General features: G+C 43.8%; 1 protein-coding gene across 1 annotated transcript in view; it reads right to left on the bottom strand.

Moving 5' to 3' along the window:
• LOC109968355 (AT-rich interactive domain-containing protein 1B-like) overlaps positions 1 to 18932 on the bottom strand; it is a 197378-nt gene extending 178446 nt beyond the window's left edge. Inside the window, exons 1-2 of the mRNA XM_020614568.1 lie at positions 17700 to 18932; positions 16826 to 17596 (exon numbers count right to left, since the gene is read on the bottom strand). Of these exons, the coding sequence (XP_020470224.1) occupies positions 16826 to 17596; positions 17700 to 18155 (1227 nt within the window). The 5' untranslated portion in view covers positions 18156 to 18932. The remainder of the gene's footprint in view (positions 1 to 16825; positions 17597 to 17699) is intronic.
• Between the last annotated feature and the right edge of the window lie 4066 nt (positions 18933 to 22998).

The following is a 22998-nucleotide window of genomic DNA, read 5'->3' as shown; positions in this document are numbered from 1 at the left end:
TATTTATCCTGTCCTAAAAACAGAACTTGTTGTTTAAGTGTGTGATGAAGTAGCTGAGCTATGTGCACGGTGGTGTTCCCATGTGACTGCTGCATCGACCAAATTCAGTAAATTATGTCTTGAAACATAATCTCATCCTGCATCTCAGCACGCGTGCCTTGTTAGTAAAAAGTCTCATAACGAATGACAGTGTGAAGAGTAGCGCTGGTCTGTGGGGAGCTGGGTAGAGCCAAATTGCCTTTCTTCAGTCCAGTATGCCTGGATGGCATAAAGGCTGGCTAGAAATAGGAAGTGTGAAATTATCTTAGGAGAGAGAGAGGTGCAGCCACAGAGGAGACAGGGGGAACGTATACTTACACAGTGTACTGTACTGTACGTCTGGCAACGATGCTGAGTTGAGAAAGAAAGGCAGATAACAGGCGTGTTGTTATGCAGTCAATCAGTGTGCTTTTGTGTTTGGCGCACTGCACATAATTGGTTTCTCTTCGGCGACGTGCTTGGAGCCGGCGATCAGCGTGCCCTCTGTGTTTGACACCAGTATTTATGCCACACATTCACATACACTCAGAAACACATGCATTCCTATTGATTTGCCAAATCTTTATTGTATTTTACCAAGTTGAATATATGGTGTACCATTTTGCTGGTTGCTAACTGGAACAGTCCTCTTTGTTTGGATGGCATCTCTTCTTACAGTAGACAATAGATCAATGACAAAGTTTTATTACAGTTCAGGTAAGACTTGAAAAGCACTGTGAGAGCCAGATGCTGTCAGCATTTTTTTCTAGACCTAATATAAAATCCTTCTGGTTCTTCTGGTTATTTCTCTGTAAACACACATTATCCCACATTACTTGCCCATTAATGGCATGTGTGTTCCTAATCTATAATTCATCTAATATATCATTTAGTCTTTTTATAATTACTTTTGCAACTATTTTACAGTCTGTCACATCTCTTGTTCTACATCAGTATCACCTTTGGTATACAATAAATACATGAGTCCTTGATTGCACACAGCCACTGTGCAAACCTTCATTAAGCGAGGAGGTTTAAGATGTTGTCAATGTATACCCCTTCCAACCCCCACCCATATCCATCAGGTAAAGTTGCAGAGCGTTCAGTTTGTCACGGCCAGCACAAAGATGTCATTGAGAGAGGACAGGAAGGGGATGGATGAGAAGAGGGGAGAAGGGTGCAAGGAGGGAGAAGGAGAAAGAGAGTGGCTCCTTCAACTATCTCAAGTGAGATTGGGGTCAGAGGGTCGCCGGAGCCTTTTTCCTTGGCCAAGACAGAGCTGAAGAAGCAGCAGGGACAAAAAAAAAAAGAAGAGAAACCTCAATCACAAAACAAGATGTGGCTGACATGCTGGCAACATGCCATTACAGAGTGAAAACAAATAAAATGGAATTGTCTGCAAACAGTAGTGGAAACGTATGTAAGAACACAGACAGCAAGTTTGTGGTCAAATCTCCTGCCAGTTTTCAGTTTTCCAAGACTGAATCCCATTCATTCTGATTTCCACAGTATAACAAGAAACTGGGTAGATTAATGGATTCACATGTGCAGGTTCTAGTTATAGCGAAAAGCTTTTACCAGCTGACATTTTGAAGTGTTTTTCAGGTCTGGCCAAAGATCAAAATCCCTCATTCACTTCTCTTTTAACACATTCACCATTTTTTCATGTGCTGAGCATGTGTTTTTAAACCACCTGACAAGCATTTCTACACATCAACACTGTTTCGCCGTGAAAAGGTTTCTCGTTGGGTAGAGAATCCATTCAGAAGCCTTTAGGTAAAACCGTGTGGTGGTACAGCTATTACTTTGAAACGGCACCTCTTGCCGCACTGCTTGCCTATTCAAAAAATCAGTTACTGGATGAGTGCGGGCCTTGATACAATTCCAGTCTTTACCTGTTTCTGAGTCCTATGTGCTTCCTGCCGGCTGTGAACATGTGACAGAGAGGGGCCATCAGAAAGAATACATTTCATCTAAGGGCCACAGTGGAACGAGAGGAATGCACTCCTCTCTAACATCCCCAGCCTGCAGAACCCCATGTAGTAATGTTACTCAACCAAATGAAAGAGAAGGGAAATAAATGGCAGGAGGGAGAAAAATAACAAGAACTCCATCTGTCCCAAAGACACAGAACAGGCTATTTGAGTAAATGTGCTGCCCTTTTGCTTCGCACGTCTCCCGGCACTGAGCTGAAATGCTGCTATTAAATATGCAGGCTACATTCCCCCTTTATTCAAGGAAATCACCACCTTTGCTAATGGAATGGTATTGGAGAGGAACTGTATTTCTACAGCTTAGATAATTATGAATGAGGTCCCGTATCACCAAGTGTGTTTATGAATTAGGAATGGTTATTCATGATATTGTGCTCAGAGTAGGGTGAAAATACATAAGTGAATACTAAGCGAGCAGACCAGAAATGATGTTAAAGGGTCCTGAGGGGGCTTTCTCTGCTATCCATTAGTCTTCCCTGTAAGGTAAAGCTTAATGAGCTCCTCAGGCTTGAAGCCCAGCCATTGAAGGAGAGGGAGCAGAGTACGTCATGAATGCAAAAGCGCCATCTAAACCAAGACTACAATAAGCATCCCTCTATGTTATTGAGCTTTCCTCCACTTTTAATCCTTAATTTTGCTTGGCACTCATACAAACAGGTGCAATAAATTAAAAAAAAATGTCTTTCAATGAAGAATTAATAAACAGCAAATATACTACATCTATACAAAGCAAGTTCTCAAACTGGGTCACACCTGTGGTGCAGTTAAGGAGGCTTCCCACTAAAAACAAGGATTTACATTCAGGCTGTTTGTTTTGGAACACCGCCCTGTCCTCCAGGGTAGAACCATCCATATTTCTCCTGTGGGTGATCAATCATATATATAAAAACACACAAACACACACATACACACACAAACACAAATAACAAAGTGATACCCTGACCTTCCTTCCTCAGGCAGATATTAGACACTCATTAAAAGTCACCTGAAACAATTTGAACCAAATTGATTTCATTATCGGACTCGACACGACTCACAAGGCCCCCGTGTCTGATAGCTCAGTGGGAAATTTACAAAGTTAATTAGAAAAAAATTGATTTTCATATCATTTTCCCCCTCTGCTCAGCCTTCATAAAGTCACACGGAGCGGGGCCTGTTGATGCACAGCAGCAGCGATGTTCAGTATGAATGGGAACATAGCAGGCGAGAGGCCCGAACAATGTAAGTGGAGTCAGAAAATGTATTCCAGCTTTCAGTGTGTGTATGGCTGTGGTCGACTGTATAATAGCATGTTCTTTTCCCCTAACCCCCCCATGCACCAATATCTCTTGACGTTTTCACCTCCTGCATGCATATACTCAAACACATACTCCACCACCACCCCTGCTTGTTTTACCCCACACCTCCATATAGCGGCCATGGCAGCAGCAACAGTAGACATGGCCTCAATTTTCTCCTGTAATGAATGTGAGCCTCCACTCTTCCATCCTGCTGTGAAGGTTTCCCTAGAAATGGGCTCCTGACCTGGGTTAGGGGCCTCAGAATTAGGTACCCCCCCAGCCCCTCTAGGTCGCCCTCTATGAAGCTGTAGACTCTGAGAGCTCTGGCCCAGGCCTTCCGTCTTCTTGGCCCTGACTGGGAATCAATCACTGAAGCTGGCTGGGAACATGAGGTGGGGGGACTGGGCCAATCAATGAGAGGCTCCAGGCCTGTGGGAGCCCTGATGCATGGCCTGACTACATATACACACCTCTGATTCGTACCGAACTCTGTCATTCACTTCCATTATAGCTAAGCCCCAGGGCAGCTATGTTTACAGTGGACTTTCTGTGCAAGATCCTATGAATATATATGACTGAGAAAATTGAGAAATACTTGCATTTAAAATCTAATTAGGTTTGGACATGATCACAATGAAAGCCTGTTTCTATGTACAACTCCTATATAGTATCAAACAGTTTTAAAATTCATCAGCCTCATACGTTTTTGCTTGTTGAAAAAGCCAGTTAAACCATAACTAATTCTTACTGTTAATGATGTCAGCTAATGGTGCAACCACTATGTGCACATAGGAACACTGATCATGAGTCGTTTTACACACTGAACCTTGATTGACCTACAACTTCCAGGTTTTCATTTAAGGCCAGACATATTAAAGGGCTGTCACACGCAGATTTCACCATGTCCAGTTTTCACTATGCATGTCGAGTATTTACTATGCATTTATGGACAAGGTAATGTTCATGTAAACCAGTGTGTACTCTACACACACTACCAGTTGAACGTTTGGGCAAACTTTCCCATTCAGTTCGAGGGAAAAATATGAGTGTTTGATACACCATAGAAAGAATAGGTGTATGGGTGCAGGGACACACACATACCCAAACACAATCAGTTTATTAAACAACTGTAAATGCACAGCATGTCCGCAAATGTCTGCAAGTATGAGTAAAATATGTGTATAAGCTATTGTGTGTATGCGTGTGTGATCAGTGTGTACCATCTGTGTCCAGATGTTGCATAGAGAGCAGGCTGCGTGGACAGCCAGACAGTTGGCAGGCCTTCTGACAGGCTTGTGTTCCTTATTGATAGAAGGATCACAGAAACAGAGGAGGCAGCCGTGCACAGCTAGACCACAATATTGTCCTCTCAGTTGTTATTCATCCCAGTCAACCAGGAGAAAATGGGATGTTCGGAGCCAAGTTTATAGCTGTCAGATCTGGGCCAAATATGACTTGAAAAGGTTTCAAACATTTGGAAAACAGCATGAGGAACGTTTGATTTGTCATACAGATGCAGCCAGATTTGTGCCAGAGATAAAGAATTTCATTGTATTTCAATTCTGAAAAGGATTTTAGTGACAATAAAAGTGAACCTAGAGCACACAGCCTAGTGCATTGCATGGGCCAGCTTGTTGCTGGAGTGGTTAGACTGGTTCTTGAGTGTTTGTGGATGTGAGACTGAGGCATGGTACAGCACAACAGAAAATACAATACAAGCAATTTGAGTGCAGCTCTTTCTCTCAGTCCTGTGTGCTTGTGAGGTGCACACGTTATATTCTAAACTAAAGAATCTTTGCTACAACTACAACAATCTCAGTGTACAGCATGACAATGAGAGCTTATTTACCTTGAACGTTACCCCAGTGTTTCAGCTTCAGGCATCTGTTGACCACTTAGTTTCCATTATTGCCTTGCAGATTGGTCTCCCTGACCCCCCACCCTGTGCCATCTTTCTTCCCTCGCTCCTGCCAGAGTTATGGAGCAGGGTTGATGTTTATGGAGGGCAGACCCCTTTCATGGAGCTTTGATCCAGAAAGTTCTATAGCTTATAGTTTTGCAGGGGTCATCCAGGAGGAACCATGTGGGTAGCAGTGTGAGTAAGTGAAAGCACATTGAGCTGCCCGTTTTAAACAGTGCCTTGGTGCAGAGGCCGGTGCAAAAGAGTCTTGGAGGATTTAAGGGGTTGTAAGGTGCATGTTGGGTGTGTGCATATGTTTGTGAAGGCGTGGGTGTGGGAAAGGAAGCAAAACTCAGCACTAATCCATGAGAAAACACACACACACACACACACACACACACACACACACACAAGAAAGAAAACAAGTGCCAGAAAATAAAGTGGAGGCCAACCCCAAATTTGATCAGGCAATATCACAGCTCTCATATCTGTCATATCTCTTTCATCAAAGCCCTCTGTCCCCTATACGTACAAAATATTCATGCCAGCACCTAAATGTATTCATACCATTCTGTGTACTTTATTACTCCACTTTTATTCTGCTCTTTTCCCCACATTTGTTTACAAGAATAAAAGCCTACACTGACAGAATTATCCCTCTGCGCAACAAAAATAAATCACAGAGCTTGCACACACATCATTCACATTCAAAGAGCACAGCTAAATTATAGATGGCCCCTTTCTCCCCAAATATGCATTTCATTAGCATTTCCTTTGCCTGTTGTCTTTTTTTCCCTTCTACCCGCCTGCGCGCACGACCCACTGATGAGTGTGTGTGTGTATGTGTGTGTGTGACTGGAGAATGGGAACACACTTGCAGCAAAGCAGGACGCGTCCCCTTTCCCAAGCCTAATTTGGGATTCAATTACAATACTCTTTAAAAAGCGTCGACTTCGCAATTAATTATTTCAAGATTAGCCTGACAGTAATGGTCCTCCCACTGATGCCAGCCAGTGCAAGACGGGCCATACATCTCTCCACATACATATCAATGTGTGTGTATACACACATACACACACACACACACACACACAAAACCCTTCTGTCTCACTTTACACCCTTCACTTTCTCCCTCTCCCCTAAAACTCTTCGCCTGCCTTCTCTCTATCTTCCTCTCCTGAGGAATCAAGAGAATAAATCTTCCTCCCCCTCACCTTCATCTCCCTCCCTCTGTCCTTTTTTCTATATCATTTCATTGCTGCGTTCACTTTGTTTCTTTTCTTGTTGTTTTTTTTCTCTTAGTTACTTTGCGTTGTGCTCTGATCTCCTTGGCGGTGGCTGTGCAATTGATATTGCTTCAGTACAGCGGACAGCTTTTTACGAGCCACCAGAGCCTTCTCCCACGTCCTAGCGCATCCCCAGGAAACGCTGACGGATGAGCCCTGCGACTATGCGAACACGCACATAAACACTCACAACCTGAGGCACATGCGCATACACAGCCGTCTGTCACGGCTGCTGCCAAGCGAAAGCGAAAAAATACGCCGCCCTCCTCCGCTTGCTTTGATTGGAGCCAAGCGAAGCATTCCCCCTCCCCACCCCCACTGCTGCTGCTACTTTTCCTCCCACCATACACGACTGGTACCCCACTCCCCACCACCCAGCCCTGTTTTTTCTCTCCTCATTTCTGTAATGAATGTCATCGACCATGCCCTCCCTCCCTCCCTCCACTACAACTTCTCCCATCATTCCCTGGCAAAACCTCAGCCAAAGCCCCCGAATCTGTTTATTTAAATATTTGATATGTAAGCAGTCATAAAATAAATGTCAGAAGAGGGAAAGTAAATGGATATGCGGGCAACGGGGAAAGAAGCCATTATGGGTAATGGATTCTGATGTACACCGCAGCCCTCACAGCGTAACCCCACCACCACCACCCCCACCCCACACATAAGCTCAAGCAACAGGGGAATAGATAGAGCAGGGGCATGTGGATTCTGAATGTGTGTGATTGTGTATGATCATATATTATGGGGACTACTTTGAGTTTTATACCATGGGATGAGGACATTTCTGACACATCCTCTAAGGGCATTTTGAACATACATTGGTGTTAGGGCTCAGGTTAGAATTAGGTTTAGGTAAGGAGCTAGGAAATACATTATGCTAATGAGTGTCCTCACAGCTATAGTAAGACATGACTGTGTATGTTGGTGTGCCATGAAGGCAGAGGTCCAACAGCTACTCACACACACAGTGACACACTTGTTCAACTAGTGATATGGAAAATAGGCCCTCCCATGCACAATTGACTTCTAATACATTGTATACTCCTGAAACCATCCATTTACCAGGCAGTGCAATTTCAGGGGCCCTGAAAGCTGCATTTGAAAAATACCCTTAAAAAATCTCCTGCCTTTACAGCTGCTCTCTCTCATTTCTTGCCACTTGTCAATTCTAACACGTCACTTAAAGTGACAACACAGCCAGTTCCCCTGTACTGACCATCACTTGACCATCAATTTATTGACCTGCCAAGATTTTCATGTTGGACACGAGACCCTTTGCTACTTACTGTTTAAACACCCTGCTGCAAATACCATTCCAAGCACACACCATCCCTCTGATGAGTGCACACATGTAAGTCTCCTAGCTAGTGGCACCCAAAGGATTACACGGCTGTGACAGCTTCACCCAAGAACTGATAAAAAACGAGAGGTAGGCGGGGTGAATAAATCATACGCAGCCACTGAGAAAGAGGGAGAGTAAGAGAGTGTCTTGGTGAACAACCTTGAATTTCTCCTTGATGGTGAGATGCTAAAATACTGCAGATCAGCATTAAAAAAAATCCACAATTAAGAACAAAAATCAACACAAAATGTTCCTTAGAGCTGATGGTATATTAGCTTGGGGGCTGTGTGTTCTCAAACCTTTGCCTAACAAGCTCCATCTAAGCCACACCAAAGGGCTGCGGCAGGGTAGGCAGACATGACATCAGGGGTCAAATGTCAAAGAGGGGTGTTACCACCTGTTGACCTCAGTCATCTCTAAATGCTCAAACATAGCAGATCCCCCAGTGATTTTCCCATCTGTCAGCACCCAGGAATGTATGAAAGCATACACATATACCAAACACCCTACCTGAAGCCTCAATACTCACAGTCATTTAAAAACATTCTTACACTCATTACACATGCACATTATTGAATTCATTATTTCATCCTACAGACTCACATACATTGATCACACAACCCTAATTGTGTCCTTCCCATATTACATAGGATATATACACTTAAAGCCACCTCTCCTAGCTCATCTGTGGGTTCATATATAATGTATATCTTCCCAAATAAGACGCTAAATTTCTACCACACATACCCCCTGCGCCTCTCTGCCCCCTTCAGAGTCCAGGTCTGGGTGCCCTGTAGAATGCCTCACATTCTCCACCATTAATTACCACTAATTGGCCATGCTCGTTTTTTTCCCTCTCTGCTATAATGGAAACATTCAGCTTTACTACTTAATGAGTAAGCACTGTAGTCAAGCCAAGGTCACCCACAACTAACATCCAGCTGACAAAAAGACAAAGACTTGGAAACAACTGGGAGGAGAAAGAGGAGAGAAAGAAAAGCAGGGAGAAATGAAGGGGCTGTTTATGTTTTCAAAAAATATTTAAAAAAAATGTGAATTTGCAGAAGTTTCCAAACATGACTCTGTGTTTTGTAATGTGGCCAGTGTGTTAAAAAAGTTTAGAAATGTCTGGGAGCTGTTAGAGCCTGCTGTGTCCAACACAAACCACAACACACACAGGGCGTTTCCAAAGACAGACTAATTAAAATACCCATTAAGGCTCCCTCAAAACAATGCTGAAAGCGTAGACATCAACAGGCAAACTAAGCAGCAAACACAAAATGTGCTGTATTTTTCAAAATGCCTGTCTTATGCACACATAATCATTTGGACTGGCAGTACAGACTCCAGCCCCAGCGGGTGAGAGGACAACATGATCGCTGCCTCCATTACCATAAAACATCTAATTAACATGGAATGCTTTAAATATTAGTCCAATGAATACTCCTGGATGAAGGCAAGTTGATGCAAAAAAAAAACTGGCCTCATTGCTTAAGAAAATAACAACTGCATTTACTGCAAAATAGTGGTTATTCTGATAATCAAGCAACCAGGAAAGCTCTACTCAAATTCCTATACTTACACTGGAGTGAACCTAGAGTTTAGGGCAAAATTAACCCTAAACTTATTATTAGGGAAAAACACAACTGTACAGGAACATAACAGAATCATGCCTAAAAAATGACAAGCTGTCATTTTCCTTGGAAATGTCTTTCCGTAGAGAGGTGTTGCCATCTACTCTAATGCAGTGCAGTGGAAGCATGAGCAGTCCGGCACCACCGCCGCAGTGTTCGTAAATGGGACAGTTGTCTATGGATTATGTTAATGTGGTATTCCACACTCCCCTCTGGCATGTGTCTGACACTACATTAACCTTTGCATGTTTAGCCAACAGTAACTATGGATGTTAATTGAGTAGGAGGACGTACACATGTGCACGCAGGAGCAGCTGCACAGGGAGATTAACTGTGCACGCAAACATCTGCTTTTGTGAAACATATTGATATCGTTTAAAGGAATTAACATCAAAGAAAAGAAAGAAGACAGTTAAAGTCTAAAATAAAGTTAGCTTGTGTTGTCAATAACTGATCCAGTTCATCTGGTTTGTGTCAGAGGAGTGGCTAGAATGTAGAACACAAGTCTGGCCATATCAGCAGGTGTGTGATGTGAGAAAATCAGAGAAATTCTGCAACATTGCAAACTAAATTTTTGACATAACATTTTCTACATACAGTATGTCCAGTGAGGACTGCTAAATATGCATGTGTGTGTGCATGTGTCCACAGTACATATGTCTTTTGTTGCTTCCTAAATTACTGTGATAAAATTGATCTAAATGAGGTAGCATTCAGCCAGGAGTAACCACTAGTGTCCTGTTTTGATCTGTGCATCTATAAATCCACAGCGTATCCACACAACAGCTCTTTTCTCTTCCCCTTTCTCTCTCTCTCTCTCATACAAACGCACAGTAAATTATAATGGGCAATCTTTGGTAGAAAAGGAAAAAGATGAAAGGAGCATGTCCTGGCTGGGAAAATACATAGTTGACCAGTCAACACAAAGGACTGAGAGAGATGTGCACACTTAGGTGTATACTGAAAAGTGTGTGTATGTGACAGAAAAGGACAAAGAAAAAAAATGAAGTGGGACTTGGCAAGAAAAAGAAATGACCTGAAGAAACAGACAAAACTCATTAACAGGAACTCAGCGCGTCTTCCGTGTCCCATCGTTTTTATATTTTTGACTCTCTGTGCTTTACAAACGATAGACGGTGCCTCGCTGGTCCCATTTGGTCTCATTTTCTTTTTTTTGCAGCTGAGCGAGTGAACCCATCGTGCCAACACCGATTAGAATAAACTCAAACCAAACAGCAGGACGTCTGACTGGAGTGCACAGTCTACAGTCTGGAAACGGAGAAGAGTGCACAGGGTTTGGTGTGTAAAGTGAAAGATGACAGTGATGATGATGATGATGATTTTCAAGATGATACTGACAACTACTGTACAGTTTCCATGTGAAGTCTCACACACACACACACACACACACACACACATAAATTAAATGTATAACAAATATGCTTTAATGTAAACATGCATTTACATTTTTATGAGTTATGTGACTATAAATGCATTAGATGTGCTACAACACACACTGAGAGCAAATCAATCACAAAAAAGTAAAAGAATTAACCACATCCACCTGAGAGGTACTTATTATTACTTTTGGTAATAATAAACACATACAATAGCTAATCAAACACAAACTATTGTCAGGTTAGCAGCACTAATTCTTTTTGATTTTCTGGACAAAAAAAGTCTGAAAAAAGGCACAAGCCTGAATTCATAAAACTTAAAAATTCTTTGTTTTGATTTGTCTTAAAATTGCTTTTACTTTAACCCCTAAGTTTTATTTGAAATGTGCTCAGTTTGTAAGCTGTTGCTTGAGATAAGCAGATATACAGTAAGTATATTTTAAAGCCTAAATGAAAAACAGTGTGCCACAAAAATCTTGTACATTCTTATAAATAAATAAAGCTCCCAGAATAACCTGCCAATTATCCTCTTCTCTTCACTTTTGTTTGGCCAAACTATTAGACTATTAGTAAACCTGAGAGATATGCAGAGTGTGTCTGGATCTTAAAAATATCACACTGACTCTTTGAATTAGGTTTAATCACTGCAATCACAAAATTGCTGATTTCTGTTTCCAGTTTCCTCTTCTGCTGGCCACAGAGGATACAAGGCCAGGGAAGGCAGTGGTTACTGTAAGCAGGATAGCATTTCACTAGGGGCCTGCAGATCTGTTCAGCACAGGGTATAAATATTCGATAGGATATGCTGGCTGTCTAAATACTGAACTGACTACTGGTCCCTTGGGACACCTGGTAACTGAGAGCCAGAAACAGAGGCGGAAAAGAGGAGAGGCCATATTTAGTAAGAACGAGAAGAGTTGGCTTCCAAAGTGAAAGCAGTGCTGTATGTGTATTAGACCATCTGTTTACTGAGCATATAATTAACAGCATTTCCTTAGTAAATATACCTAAAGAGATTCTAGAAATCCAGACAGAAAGAAAAAAAGAATTCACCCCTCCTGTGGGGGAGGGAGGAGTGGGGCCTTTCGTTCAGCTGCTCCACGTGGCTAATTAGCATAAGAGAAGGTCAGGGCTGTGGCAGCGGTGGGACGTTCAGGGCACCACCACAGCACCCTCTGCCATGAGAGCTGGCGCACTGCCAGTCACACACATGCTATTAGAGGACAGAAACCTAATATATACGTGTGCCTGTGAGGCCAACAACTTGTAAATGCTTCTTTTCGCTCACAAGGCTAAAGTGAGATGAAGTCTAGAAGGACAGGATCTTAACTACGCTGACATTTGCCAGAGTTCAGAAACTGATTCCCTCTCTCTCTCTCTCTCTCCCTCTCTCTCTCTTTCTCTGGTGAACTCACCCAGGCCCATTCCTCAGAAGTCAGCAGCCTTCCATGTGACTCACTTCAAATATCGCCTACATTTCTACATCTGAGACTGTCCTATTCTCTCTCTGCCACTGTTCACACAGAGAGGAACACAGCTAAGTCTCCATGCAATTTTATCCAAATCACGACCTATTCATTTAGAATAAACAAATGAAGGTTTAATACAATTTTTTGAAAAACTTTTTTTTTTGCTGTTGTGTGTAACTGTGCCAAATGAATAGTTGATTTGGCTGATGCTAAACAGAGGTAACAGTTACAGTATTTGCAGTTTGTTTGCTGTTTTCTTTGTGTTTAATGGAGACGTGGCTATGATGGATGGAAAGTGTTGGCAATCGTTAAAAGCTGTGTCTACAGCTGTTTCTAACCCCCCGACCAGACTTGTGACTAATTCTAGAACACAGGTCTAGTTTTCATTCACAGTCGCCGTGAGGAGAAGCCACCTCTTGTGAAATAGACTAAGCATGGCTAAAAAAATGAAACTGAAATGATGATCAAATCAAATTATATGCTTTGGTTTGGATTTTTCTGCTCCCACCTGACACTGGCAATGTGGATGAGACAGAGCAGAGAAACGGGTGACAGCAAATCAACGCCCGCTCGCAGTAATTAAATCCTTTCTTCAGGGTGTTTACACATCAACCTCTGACTCCAGGGGAAGCCATGAGTGCACAGTGAGGCCTGATGAAAAAAACTACAATTATTGGCCAGCTAATAAAACACAGGCTTAAGCCCAAGGATGCAACTGGACAGTTTTTTAAATCTTATTATATTTCAGAATCAGAATTAATTAGCATTTTATGTAAACCTGGTGCAGCAGACCAAGGATAACTCTGGCATGCCAATTACCTAAACAGGCTCTGGGTTTCATCCAAGGAAGATGAAAAACGCTGTGCGGGGCGCTTATCGGACTCAACACAGCAAATTAAAATTTCACTCTAATGTTGCTAATCAGCACTGCGCTGGCTGACCAAGACAGAGATGTAAACAAAACGACATAAACAAACGACTGACAGAAAGGGGTGGGGAGCAGGAGAGAGGCACACTGTGATAGGGGCAGTGTTGAGGGTGGACTGTTTAAGTGCTGACAAAGGGGCTTTAACTGGATCCTGACTGTACACACACACACAAACAAACAGAGAGACAGAGAAAGGAGACTCACACTCAGGTATACTAATTTTAAACACCCACCCAGAAAAAAAAGAAGCACTTAAACACCCACCTGCATGCCCATTTCCTGACCAGGCCCCATGGGCTGTCTGTCCGATGCAGAACATGTAACATAACTTAAATTCCAGCAGCCACAGTCAGGCCCATCACCAATGCAAAGGCTCTCTGAGATAGCCGCATAATACAATGTGACATTGATGCATTGCTCCCATTATAAAGTCTTTGTTCATATCACACTAATAATTCATAATAGAGAAATGTAAACAGCATGCACTGGAGAGCACTGCGAGCAGGGATCACTTCAAGGTAAGCACATTACCAAGGATGGGACTGGGACTGGTCTGGTCTTTGATATGTAGAACTACCAAGCTTCAATTCTAATTATTAAAAAAAAAAAAGAAGGAAAGAAAAAGCAAATGCAAAACACATAATAGTAAAAAAAGTACTGCAAATGGTAGATATCCATTCATTTTATAAGGTCAGATTTTAAATGAGTTGCTGCAGTACTTATCTAAGCAACAATACTATTTCCAACTTGCCTGGCCCTCATCATTATCTACTAATTACTTTTATTGTTCTCTTTGTGTGCTGTTTGTGTTCTGATTAACGAATAACAGACAGCTCCTTGTTACACATATATGATGAGATAGAAAAAGATATTTCATTTATGATGTAAACTTAAATACACGTCGGAGGATAGTGCAGTACTTATTATTGGTACATACATGGTGGATTTGAAGCAGCTGACATGCAGACAAACATTCAGGCAGAAGGTCATAAACTGAACATTCAACATTGTTCTGTTTTCCGTCAATCAAATAGGCCACGGTAATTTGAAAAACTAGGACAATGTCATTTTGATCAGAGAAGCATGTGTGTGCACACATACACGCCATCCCCACATGCACATAGAGGTGGGGCTTTTTCTTCAGGTTGGGGAGTGTGAGTGGGGGAGACAGCAGTGCAAATGAGGTGCACTCGTTTTGCTCACAGCTTGCTCCTGAAAACAGGCAGTGGGGAGGGAAATTGAATTAGAAAGAGGGAAAACTGTGCCAACAGGTGACAGAGGCATGATTCGACCAAATGCACTCTAAAGTGAAGCACAGTCATATCACGGGGCCAATTTGGAGGCAGTATTATGCACTACACTGCTCGCCTTTCTCACACAGCCTGTCACTGCACAGGAGAGCAGTACTGCTGCTCCGAATATGAATTAAACATAGGGCTTTTGTAGCATGAACACCGCTACTGAAATGTTGGTGGAGTTTAAAAAAAGCTCAGTAGCACATGCACTCACTCCTCAAGTGGAAAACTGAAAAAAGGAAAAGAAAACATTTGCAGTATAAAATGTTAAATGTAAGCTGTTTGATGGTACTGTTCATTCTAAAAACTTGGGTACGACTGATATGCTACCCATGTGTCATTAGAAATACATAATGTGTATATATTTTACACGCACATAGTAACAAGTGAAATTACTGTAGGTTTCTGGTAACCATCTTATCAGCGCATAATTTGCTACAATCAGTATCACAGCAAACCCTCCTACGCTAAACATTCATTTAATTTCCCCAGCATCCCATGCATACTGCCTTTGACTGAAACAATGTAGCCTAATGAACTGCTTTTGTTTTGTGAGAAAAGAAGCAGACAGTTATGCTCAACCACTTTGCCCTCCAGTCATCCAGATGTGCCATCCAGCAGTGTGCATAATTCAGCGCATCAAAAACAAATGGCATAATAATGACTCTTCTGGAGGAACACTGTGATGTTTTGGTTCAAAGTTCTGAAGTGGCAGCTACTCTCCCCTGGATGCAGGTCTGCATGCTGTTGACACCAGAAGTGTTTCAGCACAGGGCTCAGGGACACCCAGTGATCCTTGAATGCAGTCCCCACAAACAGAACGAGGAATAGTTGAATAATTAATAACATGTAGCCTACTTCCTCCACTGTTACCACTAAGGTGCCCTTGAGCAAGGCATTCAGTCCACAGCTGCAGCAGTAGACCACCCAACAGTCAGCTTCTGAAGCTATATTGCAAAACGGTGGTGGTGAATTAAAGTGTTTCCAGATTTATAAATATAATTTTTCCTTATATTTCAGAATGTTACTATACAACGTGTTTTGTAATGCAATAACATCCCTTGTAAAAGCTCAACGTTTTGGACAATTGCGCTAAAATTCTGTGGGATATTAAACATGTGCGTCAGACAGAGCAAGCAAACAGAACATTTCTCAATGATTTAAACACTCGCTCTATATGAAATACAGCGTCCAGTCTTTCTTTGTATTATTTTGGCCTGACATTGCAGTGTTTTGTATGTCTGTTCAGTATGGGGAAATGATGAGAATAATCATCATAAGCAGCCTAAACCTTCATAAAGCCTCTATTGTTTTTGGACGGCCTCCAAGTCTGGAGCATTCCCATAAGACATGAATGCAGCATCACTACAGCGCCATGGCCAAAAATCACTGGTAAGAATCCTCCTTGTTTTTCCTTAGTCGGTGCAGTCTGCCCAGCGGGGCCATGGGGAGCCAATCAAATGGCAGACTGGGTGTCAACTGTGAGCCACGAGTACGGCGAGCTTTTTAGCCAGTTTACCTCACTGTTCGCATTCTTGAATGGGAATAAACGAGGCGCACAGAAGCGCTCCAGCTCGATAAGGAGCGCACAGAGACGGATAGGCGGTCTGTCCATGGCCGCGGTACCCGTATGACTTTTCAGATCAATTATTACAGGATGAGAAATATTAGAGAAGGCTGTGGCGTTTGTTCGGAGTAATTCTGTAGATTTTCTATAGGGGTGTTTTATTTCGACTATCGCCTCGAACACAACACGTCCTCTAAAGGGCGTTTCGCAACGTGTCTGACACCACGTCGGCAGAATCTGCCCAACATGAACTGCTGTTTATAGTCTACTGGATAAAACTAAAAATGAAATGATGACAATGTACATCTGGAATACGAACTGCTGAAATGTGGAGGAGGAGATGCATCCTGTTGATTATTAGAAGCTAATTTAATTGATGAAGGTGCTGCTTATAAATAAATATGGGTTTATTCTCCTTTTCCGTCCTATTAAAGCTCATGTAGAACTTATATTTAACGCATTTAAACACGTAAAAACTATGTGCATGTAATTGCTTTTCTAATGCATTACAAATGAACCTTTTTTCGTATAATTCACGTACACAGTTCAACAGTCTCGTCCAGACTCACCCCTTGGCCGAAGCACACAGAGTGTATCTGAGACCGGCACACACACACACAACACCTGCTAATTATGAGTGACACACCAGCACTGAGAAAGTCAAGTTCATTGATAAACACCGGAGGCCCTGACTGAAGTTTCCAAAACTTACCTGCGTCCTGCTGAGGCCTTGCCCTGCGTTGCCTGGACTCACTGAATGAGGGTGGTTTCTCTGCTGTCCTCCCCAGCCGTGTGCCGAGGTGGCTCCATACTGGGGCCCCACGTCTTTCCCCAGGCCCATCCCGGCTTGCTGCTGCGCCGTGGGGCCGCTGTAGTCTTGATACGCACCACCATAACCCCGCATCATTGGGCTGGGGGATGTCAGCAGCTGGTTGAGGGTCGGAGTGGCCCCTGAGGGATGCTGCTGCTGAGTCTGTCCGGGGAACCTCTGAAAGCCACCCGAACCAGCTCCCAGAGGGGACTTGACGTGGCTTGCTGAGGAGTTGTTGCCCATCATCATGTTCCCAGGTTGTCGGTATCCAGAGGGGCCCATCATCCCGTAGGCCCCGCCGCTGTAGCCCGCACGGTACGCTGGGTACTGGTTGTACTGGCTGTTGTGGTACTCTGCTTCGTGAGAGTTCTCCATGCTGTTATGTGCCGATGAGTGTGTTATCCCCATCCCACTGCTTTGTTGCTGCTGTCCGCCATGTTGCTCATAACAGGGCCTTGGAGTGTAATAGTTATTAAACTCAGAGTTGTTACCTGTTGGGCCCAGGTTAGAGTGTTCATACCTGGTACCCATCATTCTCTCCGCGGGTTTACAGGTGAGGTCCCCCTCACTTTTCCCTGGCAAGTGCTGCTGCTGAGGCTCCCCCTGCCCCCCCAGCAGGTTCTCTTTGCCACTATGGTGTTGGTGATCCATACCTCTGTCCCCACGGGGCCCCTGGCCGTTGTTATTGCTGCTGCTGAGGCTCCCCATGCCCCCCCAGCAGGTTCTCTTTGCCACTATGGTGTTGGTGATCCATACCTCTGTCCCCACGGGGCCCCTGGCCGTTGTTATTTGCGGTGTTGTTACTTTGGATCTGCCCCTGCTGATGAGGCGCAAATTGGCCGAACTGCGCTGGCTGTAGCGGCGGTTGAGACTGAGGGGGATCTCCGCTTCCCACACATTTCAGCTTGTGGTTCGCAATCAAACCAGTTTCCATCGAGGAAGTGCTTGAATTAGTCGACGCCGAGGCGGACGTGAGATGATTCCCATCCTTGTCATGGCCGTCCGGACCGTTATGACTCGTGGAAGTTGAATGGACCATATTGAGCTCGTTTCCGCGGTGATGGTCTACATTATTAAGAGTCCCATCTCCGGCACCCAGCATCGGTCCAGTTCGCTGTACGGTCCCTCCTCCTCCGGATTTCCCCGAATTGAGCTCCGGACCCAAACCGCTGGATAGTGCCTTGTTTTTGTTATTAGTTCTGGTCGGAGCCGATGCCACTTGCGCAGCCATCGTCACTCCAACATCTCAGCGCGCAGTGACAGCAAGCCCCGACCAGCCTTGCATACAGAAAATAATACAAGAAGGGGAGAAAAACACAAGCTGGGAGGTGAAAAATGTATTCAGTGGAAAAGCAAGCCTTGTTATAGCTGCTGTGGTAGTGGTGAAATGGCGCGTCAGTGAGGCTTCATGTTGAAAGTTTCTCTGCCAGGTTTAAGCGAAACTTTTTTCTTCCCCCCTCCGCCTCTCCTCCATCCCGGTTCTCGGTAATATGTAGCAGCGTCTCCCGGAGCCCTTGTGGCCCAGCATGGCATGAGAGAAGCGGGCTCCACCAGATTATCCACCTCCAGGGCTCCGGCGCGCCTCACAAGGAAAATCCGGACTGGAGTAGGGAGCCATTACTCGGGCTGTATTTTGATGTTTCTGTGATCTAAGATGGTCTGCATGTTGATTTTACCACAAGAAAGAGCTAGAATGTTGTGGCAGTATTATGACGCGACATATATTGCCTTATTGTCATTATAATACCAAGATTTCATATAATGATTACAGATCAAACGCTTAAGGAACGGCTCCTTTTCTTGAATTTAAGATGATTTTTTTTTTAACAATCAAAAACCGGAGAAGTCATTAATCTCCGAAATACGCGCGTTCGTTACTTCTCCGTTCTGCATAAATCCTTCAAATAAACACAACGGAAGACGCCAACTTTGACAGAGCGAGTTTCTGTTATCCAATTATCCAGATCTGATTTTCCCTCTTCCCACCCTCTCTGTCCCTCGGCTCAAGCCAGTTCTCCTCAACTCTGAAAGGAGTCGGACACGCAACCACAAGATGTGCACAATCGGAATAAGAATGTTCATACTTTATAGCAGCTGGTCCGCTAATATCCGCACCACAACGTTCATCCTCTCTAGGTTCTCCAATCACTTCTTTTCAGACAGAAAGTGAGTGTTAAGAGCGAGACCATGGAAATATAAAACTATATGATATTCTACATAACTATTGTGTATGATAGCAGATTTTTTAAAACACGGATTTTACCCGGTGCAAGTCTCCATAGGAATGTTATATTACATGCAAATTTGAATAATTTCCTCCCTTGGATTTACTTTGTCAGAGACAAACTTGTCTGAAGTGACAATGACAACGAAATAAAAAGAATAAATAAATAAATAACCCAGGCTGCAGTGTTGGACCACACAAAACCAGTCTACAAGATATCCTTTCCCATCAGTGGTATTCAAGCATAAATGTAAAATAGCTTAGTAAAGAAGCCAGGGTGTCTGTTTGGTCTTGAATGAGCAGAGGGTCCGCTTTGATGAGATCAGATGCATTTGATCAACAGAGGGAGCTGCAGATGAAAGAGGAGTGGGGGGGAGGGTGAAAGGGGAGGTGGGAAGAGAAGGATATGGGGGATGAGAGTTGTGCTGAGGATGGCCACGATAATGGGTATGGTGTGAACACATGTGAGGAAGATGATCTGCCATCAGTGGATGTAATAATGACCACAGTAATATTGATGACTACAGGGGCATTGCTGACCACATGTTTCTAATGCCTAAGTGGTGCTTTGGGTCACACATGTTAACAAAAAGAGGAGATACATTCACTCAACCTTATAGTGCAGTATAATTCATAGTGAAGTCATGTCTGTGACAATGGGAAGACCCCTGCTGGAGACATGGTGTTAGTACAAGTCAGAGCTTAGAAAACTATATGCATATACAAGCAGAAATACACCTTGTGTGGCAGCAGGACAATACAAAAAAAGAAATTACAAATCCATATCATTACATGGCAGTGAGAGGCATAATCCAACTTCTTCAAATGGAAGCTCATTCACTGGAGACAAATAAAAGCGAGTCACATCTATGGAAACCTTTCCTAGCCGTTTGCCTTTATGAGCCCATATGGCAGAGAATACAAGCTATAATGTTGTTATGGTCCAATTACAAAGTTTCCATGGTGTTCACCATTCAGTATGCTCTGGCCCAGCCTATAGCAATCACATGACCAGATAGCTATAGGATACCCTGAGAAGACATCACATTTACATTCTTCTGAGTTTGTCAGTGAGAGGAATTCTGTTGTTGTGTATAGGAGCACAGACAAACCTTTATCCCCTGACTGTCATCATCACTAGTTACATGTGCCTTTTCTGACTAGAGCAAGCCTCATCCACAGTGCTCCTGCTCTCTGTACTTTGTGCACATGACAATTCTGGCTCCCATCAGCGTTCCAGATCAAAGCTTCAGCTCTGATCTCATCTAGAGCAAAACTAAGGCTGACAGTGAAGGGGCCTGGTGCATTAGCATATTCTATGATGGCGCCCGGCTTTTCAAGCCGTTGCCTCGGCTGCAGCTCTGGGTGTACCTCGCTGTGGCTTTGCAACTAATTTCCCTTTCTCGCTCATTAAAAAAGCCCACTGTTCTCCTATTAATTCGCAGACACACTGATCTGTTTGAATGGTGAGGATGGGTGTGTGCGCGGGAGGAGAGGTGGAGGAGGGCAATGGCTCAGCGCATTTGCATTTATGTTTAATTTATAACCTTCAGGGTCTCCCTGATGCAGCAAGATTGAAACAATAACTCCAGACAAACATGGAGAAGAGTGGAGGAGGAGCCGGAGGAGGGCAGATGGAATTAAAAATATACAGCTCTGGCATGGTATGCACTTTGAATATGTGTGTGAGAGTGTTTGTGTTGGTAAGGATGCTGTTACTGCCTGTGCACCCATGTGCATACTTTTTGTGAGTATTCATTTGTGCATCTGCATCAAGGTGTATCTAAAAGGCACACACACACACACACACACACACACACACACTGACAGAGAGGCAAAGGTCTTCAATCTGCAGGGGGATAATATGCCACGGTAAGTGTCTGTCAGGAGGAGAGCTGGAGACTGTTCTGTGGGAGTCTGCAGGGATCTCCCCCTGGCAGCACAGCACAGCAGACATGCAGCACAAGCCTGGCCAAGCACAGTAAGTGGGTCAGCCCAAAACATACAAAAACACACACATTCACACACAGATACACACATGGCTCAGACAGATGCAGCCCTGCCACACTGTGGGTGTGTTTGAAAGAAAAGACAGAAGGAGTGTGCAGACAGAGAGAATGCATAGAATATGGTTTGAGTGTACACAAAACTATGGTAGTGTATTTTACAATAGTGAATTGGTGGTGGGGAGTGGGGGGCTTATTTAAGATGATGGGTGGGTAGCTAAGAAGCAGAAGAAGGGGCTTGTATCTCAGACAAAAAAACAGCCTTTATGAACACACCCTATGGAAGTGCATCAAATTGATCCATAGTCTTTTCATTTCAGGCTTGGGTAAATAACAGCATTTGCATTGATCAGCCTGCAAAACCAGGCAACAATGGGCTTCAAAGCATATGGTATATATATGTTTGTGTGCCAGTGTTCATGTGGCTGCTAACAAATCACATCTCTTATTCCTTTCTGCTCCTTGAAGAGTCAAGGGCCTCACCAGAGCTCTACAAATGGCTATGATGGATAAAATGTTTTGAACAACACTTGAGAAGAGTGGATGCTATTGTGTTTGCCTGTAAACTGATGCACAGAATCATAGAATTCCCAGGACGCTGCATGCTCTATTTATGTATTATGAAAAACATGACTCAAAAGAAAACAGAAAACAGCTATGCTCTACTTTCACTGTCAAATATCATGTGAAGAGTGAAGAGGAGGAAGAGCATGAGAGTGAAATCCAGCCAGGAGAGGAGAGGAGAGGAGAGTGATTTTCTTCATCCACAGATCCTGTCCTAATGGTGACAGGGGACTGGGCTCTCAGAAACCCCCCACCCCCCATATCTTCATCCTCTCCTCCCACTCTGATGCCTGTCACTGCTCCTGTTTTTCTCTCCCTCCCCTTCTCCTGACTGGAAAAGTGTATGAAGTGTCCCCCGAGAGGCGCCGACTCAAAGGCAGTATTTACAAGATCCACACTGAGCCCACTTTTAACTGCCTGTGAAGAACTTCTCCCACCGCTTTTGATGTGCCAACCTAATGGGGAAGAGCTCGCCGGGAGTCATTGCATATGTTAGCGAGGCAACATGAGCTAATCCGCTAGCATTGCAAGATAGCCTTCATGCTGCTTGCAGTAAATGAACACTTCAAATTCTGAATTACTTTTGGTGTATTGCTGCCCACTGGCAAGCAGACGCTGATGTGACACATCAAATTTTACAGCAAATTGGGGACAGCAGCAGCTGTCTTGTCCCCAAAACAGCCGACCTGAGCTGTCCCTCTGATGTGCTCATTCCTAATCCTGTCCATCCTGGTCCCTCCTAAAGAGAACCTCAACATCCTCATCTCTGCTACCTCCATCTCTGCCTCTTGTCTTTTCCTCACTGCTACAGTCTCTAACCCATACAGCATAGCTGGTCTCACTACTGTCTTGTACACCTTTCCTTGGATTCTTGCTGACACTATTCTGTCACACAACACTCCTGACACCTTTCTCCACCCACTCCAACCCGCCTGCACTCGCCTCTTCCCCTCTTTCCTACACTCCCCATCACACTGGACTGTTGACCCCAAATACTTAAACTCCTGCACCTTCTTGACCTCAGCCCCCTGTAACCTCACTGTTCCACTTCCCTCCCTCTCGTTCATACACATTTATTCTGTCTTACCACGACTGACTTTCATGCCTCTTCTTTCCAGAGCAGACCTCCACCATTCCAGGTGTTCCTCCACCTGCTCTCTGCTCTCACTACAGATCACAATGTCCGCAAACATCATTGTCCACAAAGATTCCTGTCTGACCTCATCTGTCAACCTGTCCATCACCATAGCAAACAAGAAGGGACTCAAAGCCGATCCTTG

This window comes from Monopterus albus, unplaced genomic scaffold (assembly GCF_001952655.1).
Source record: "Monopterus albus unplaced genomic scaffold, M_albus_1.0 scaffold147.1, whole genome shotgun sequence".
Taxonomy (NCBI): domain Eukaryota; kingdom Metazoa; phylum Chordata; class Actinopteri; order Synbranchiformes; family Synbranchidae; genus Monopterus; species Monopterus albus.
This window is presented reverse-complemented; position numbering and strand designations above follow the sequence as displayed.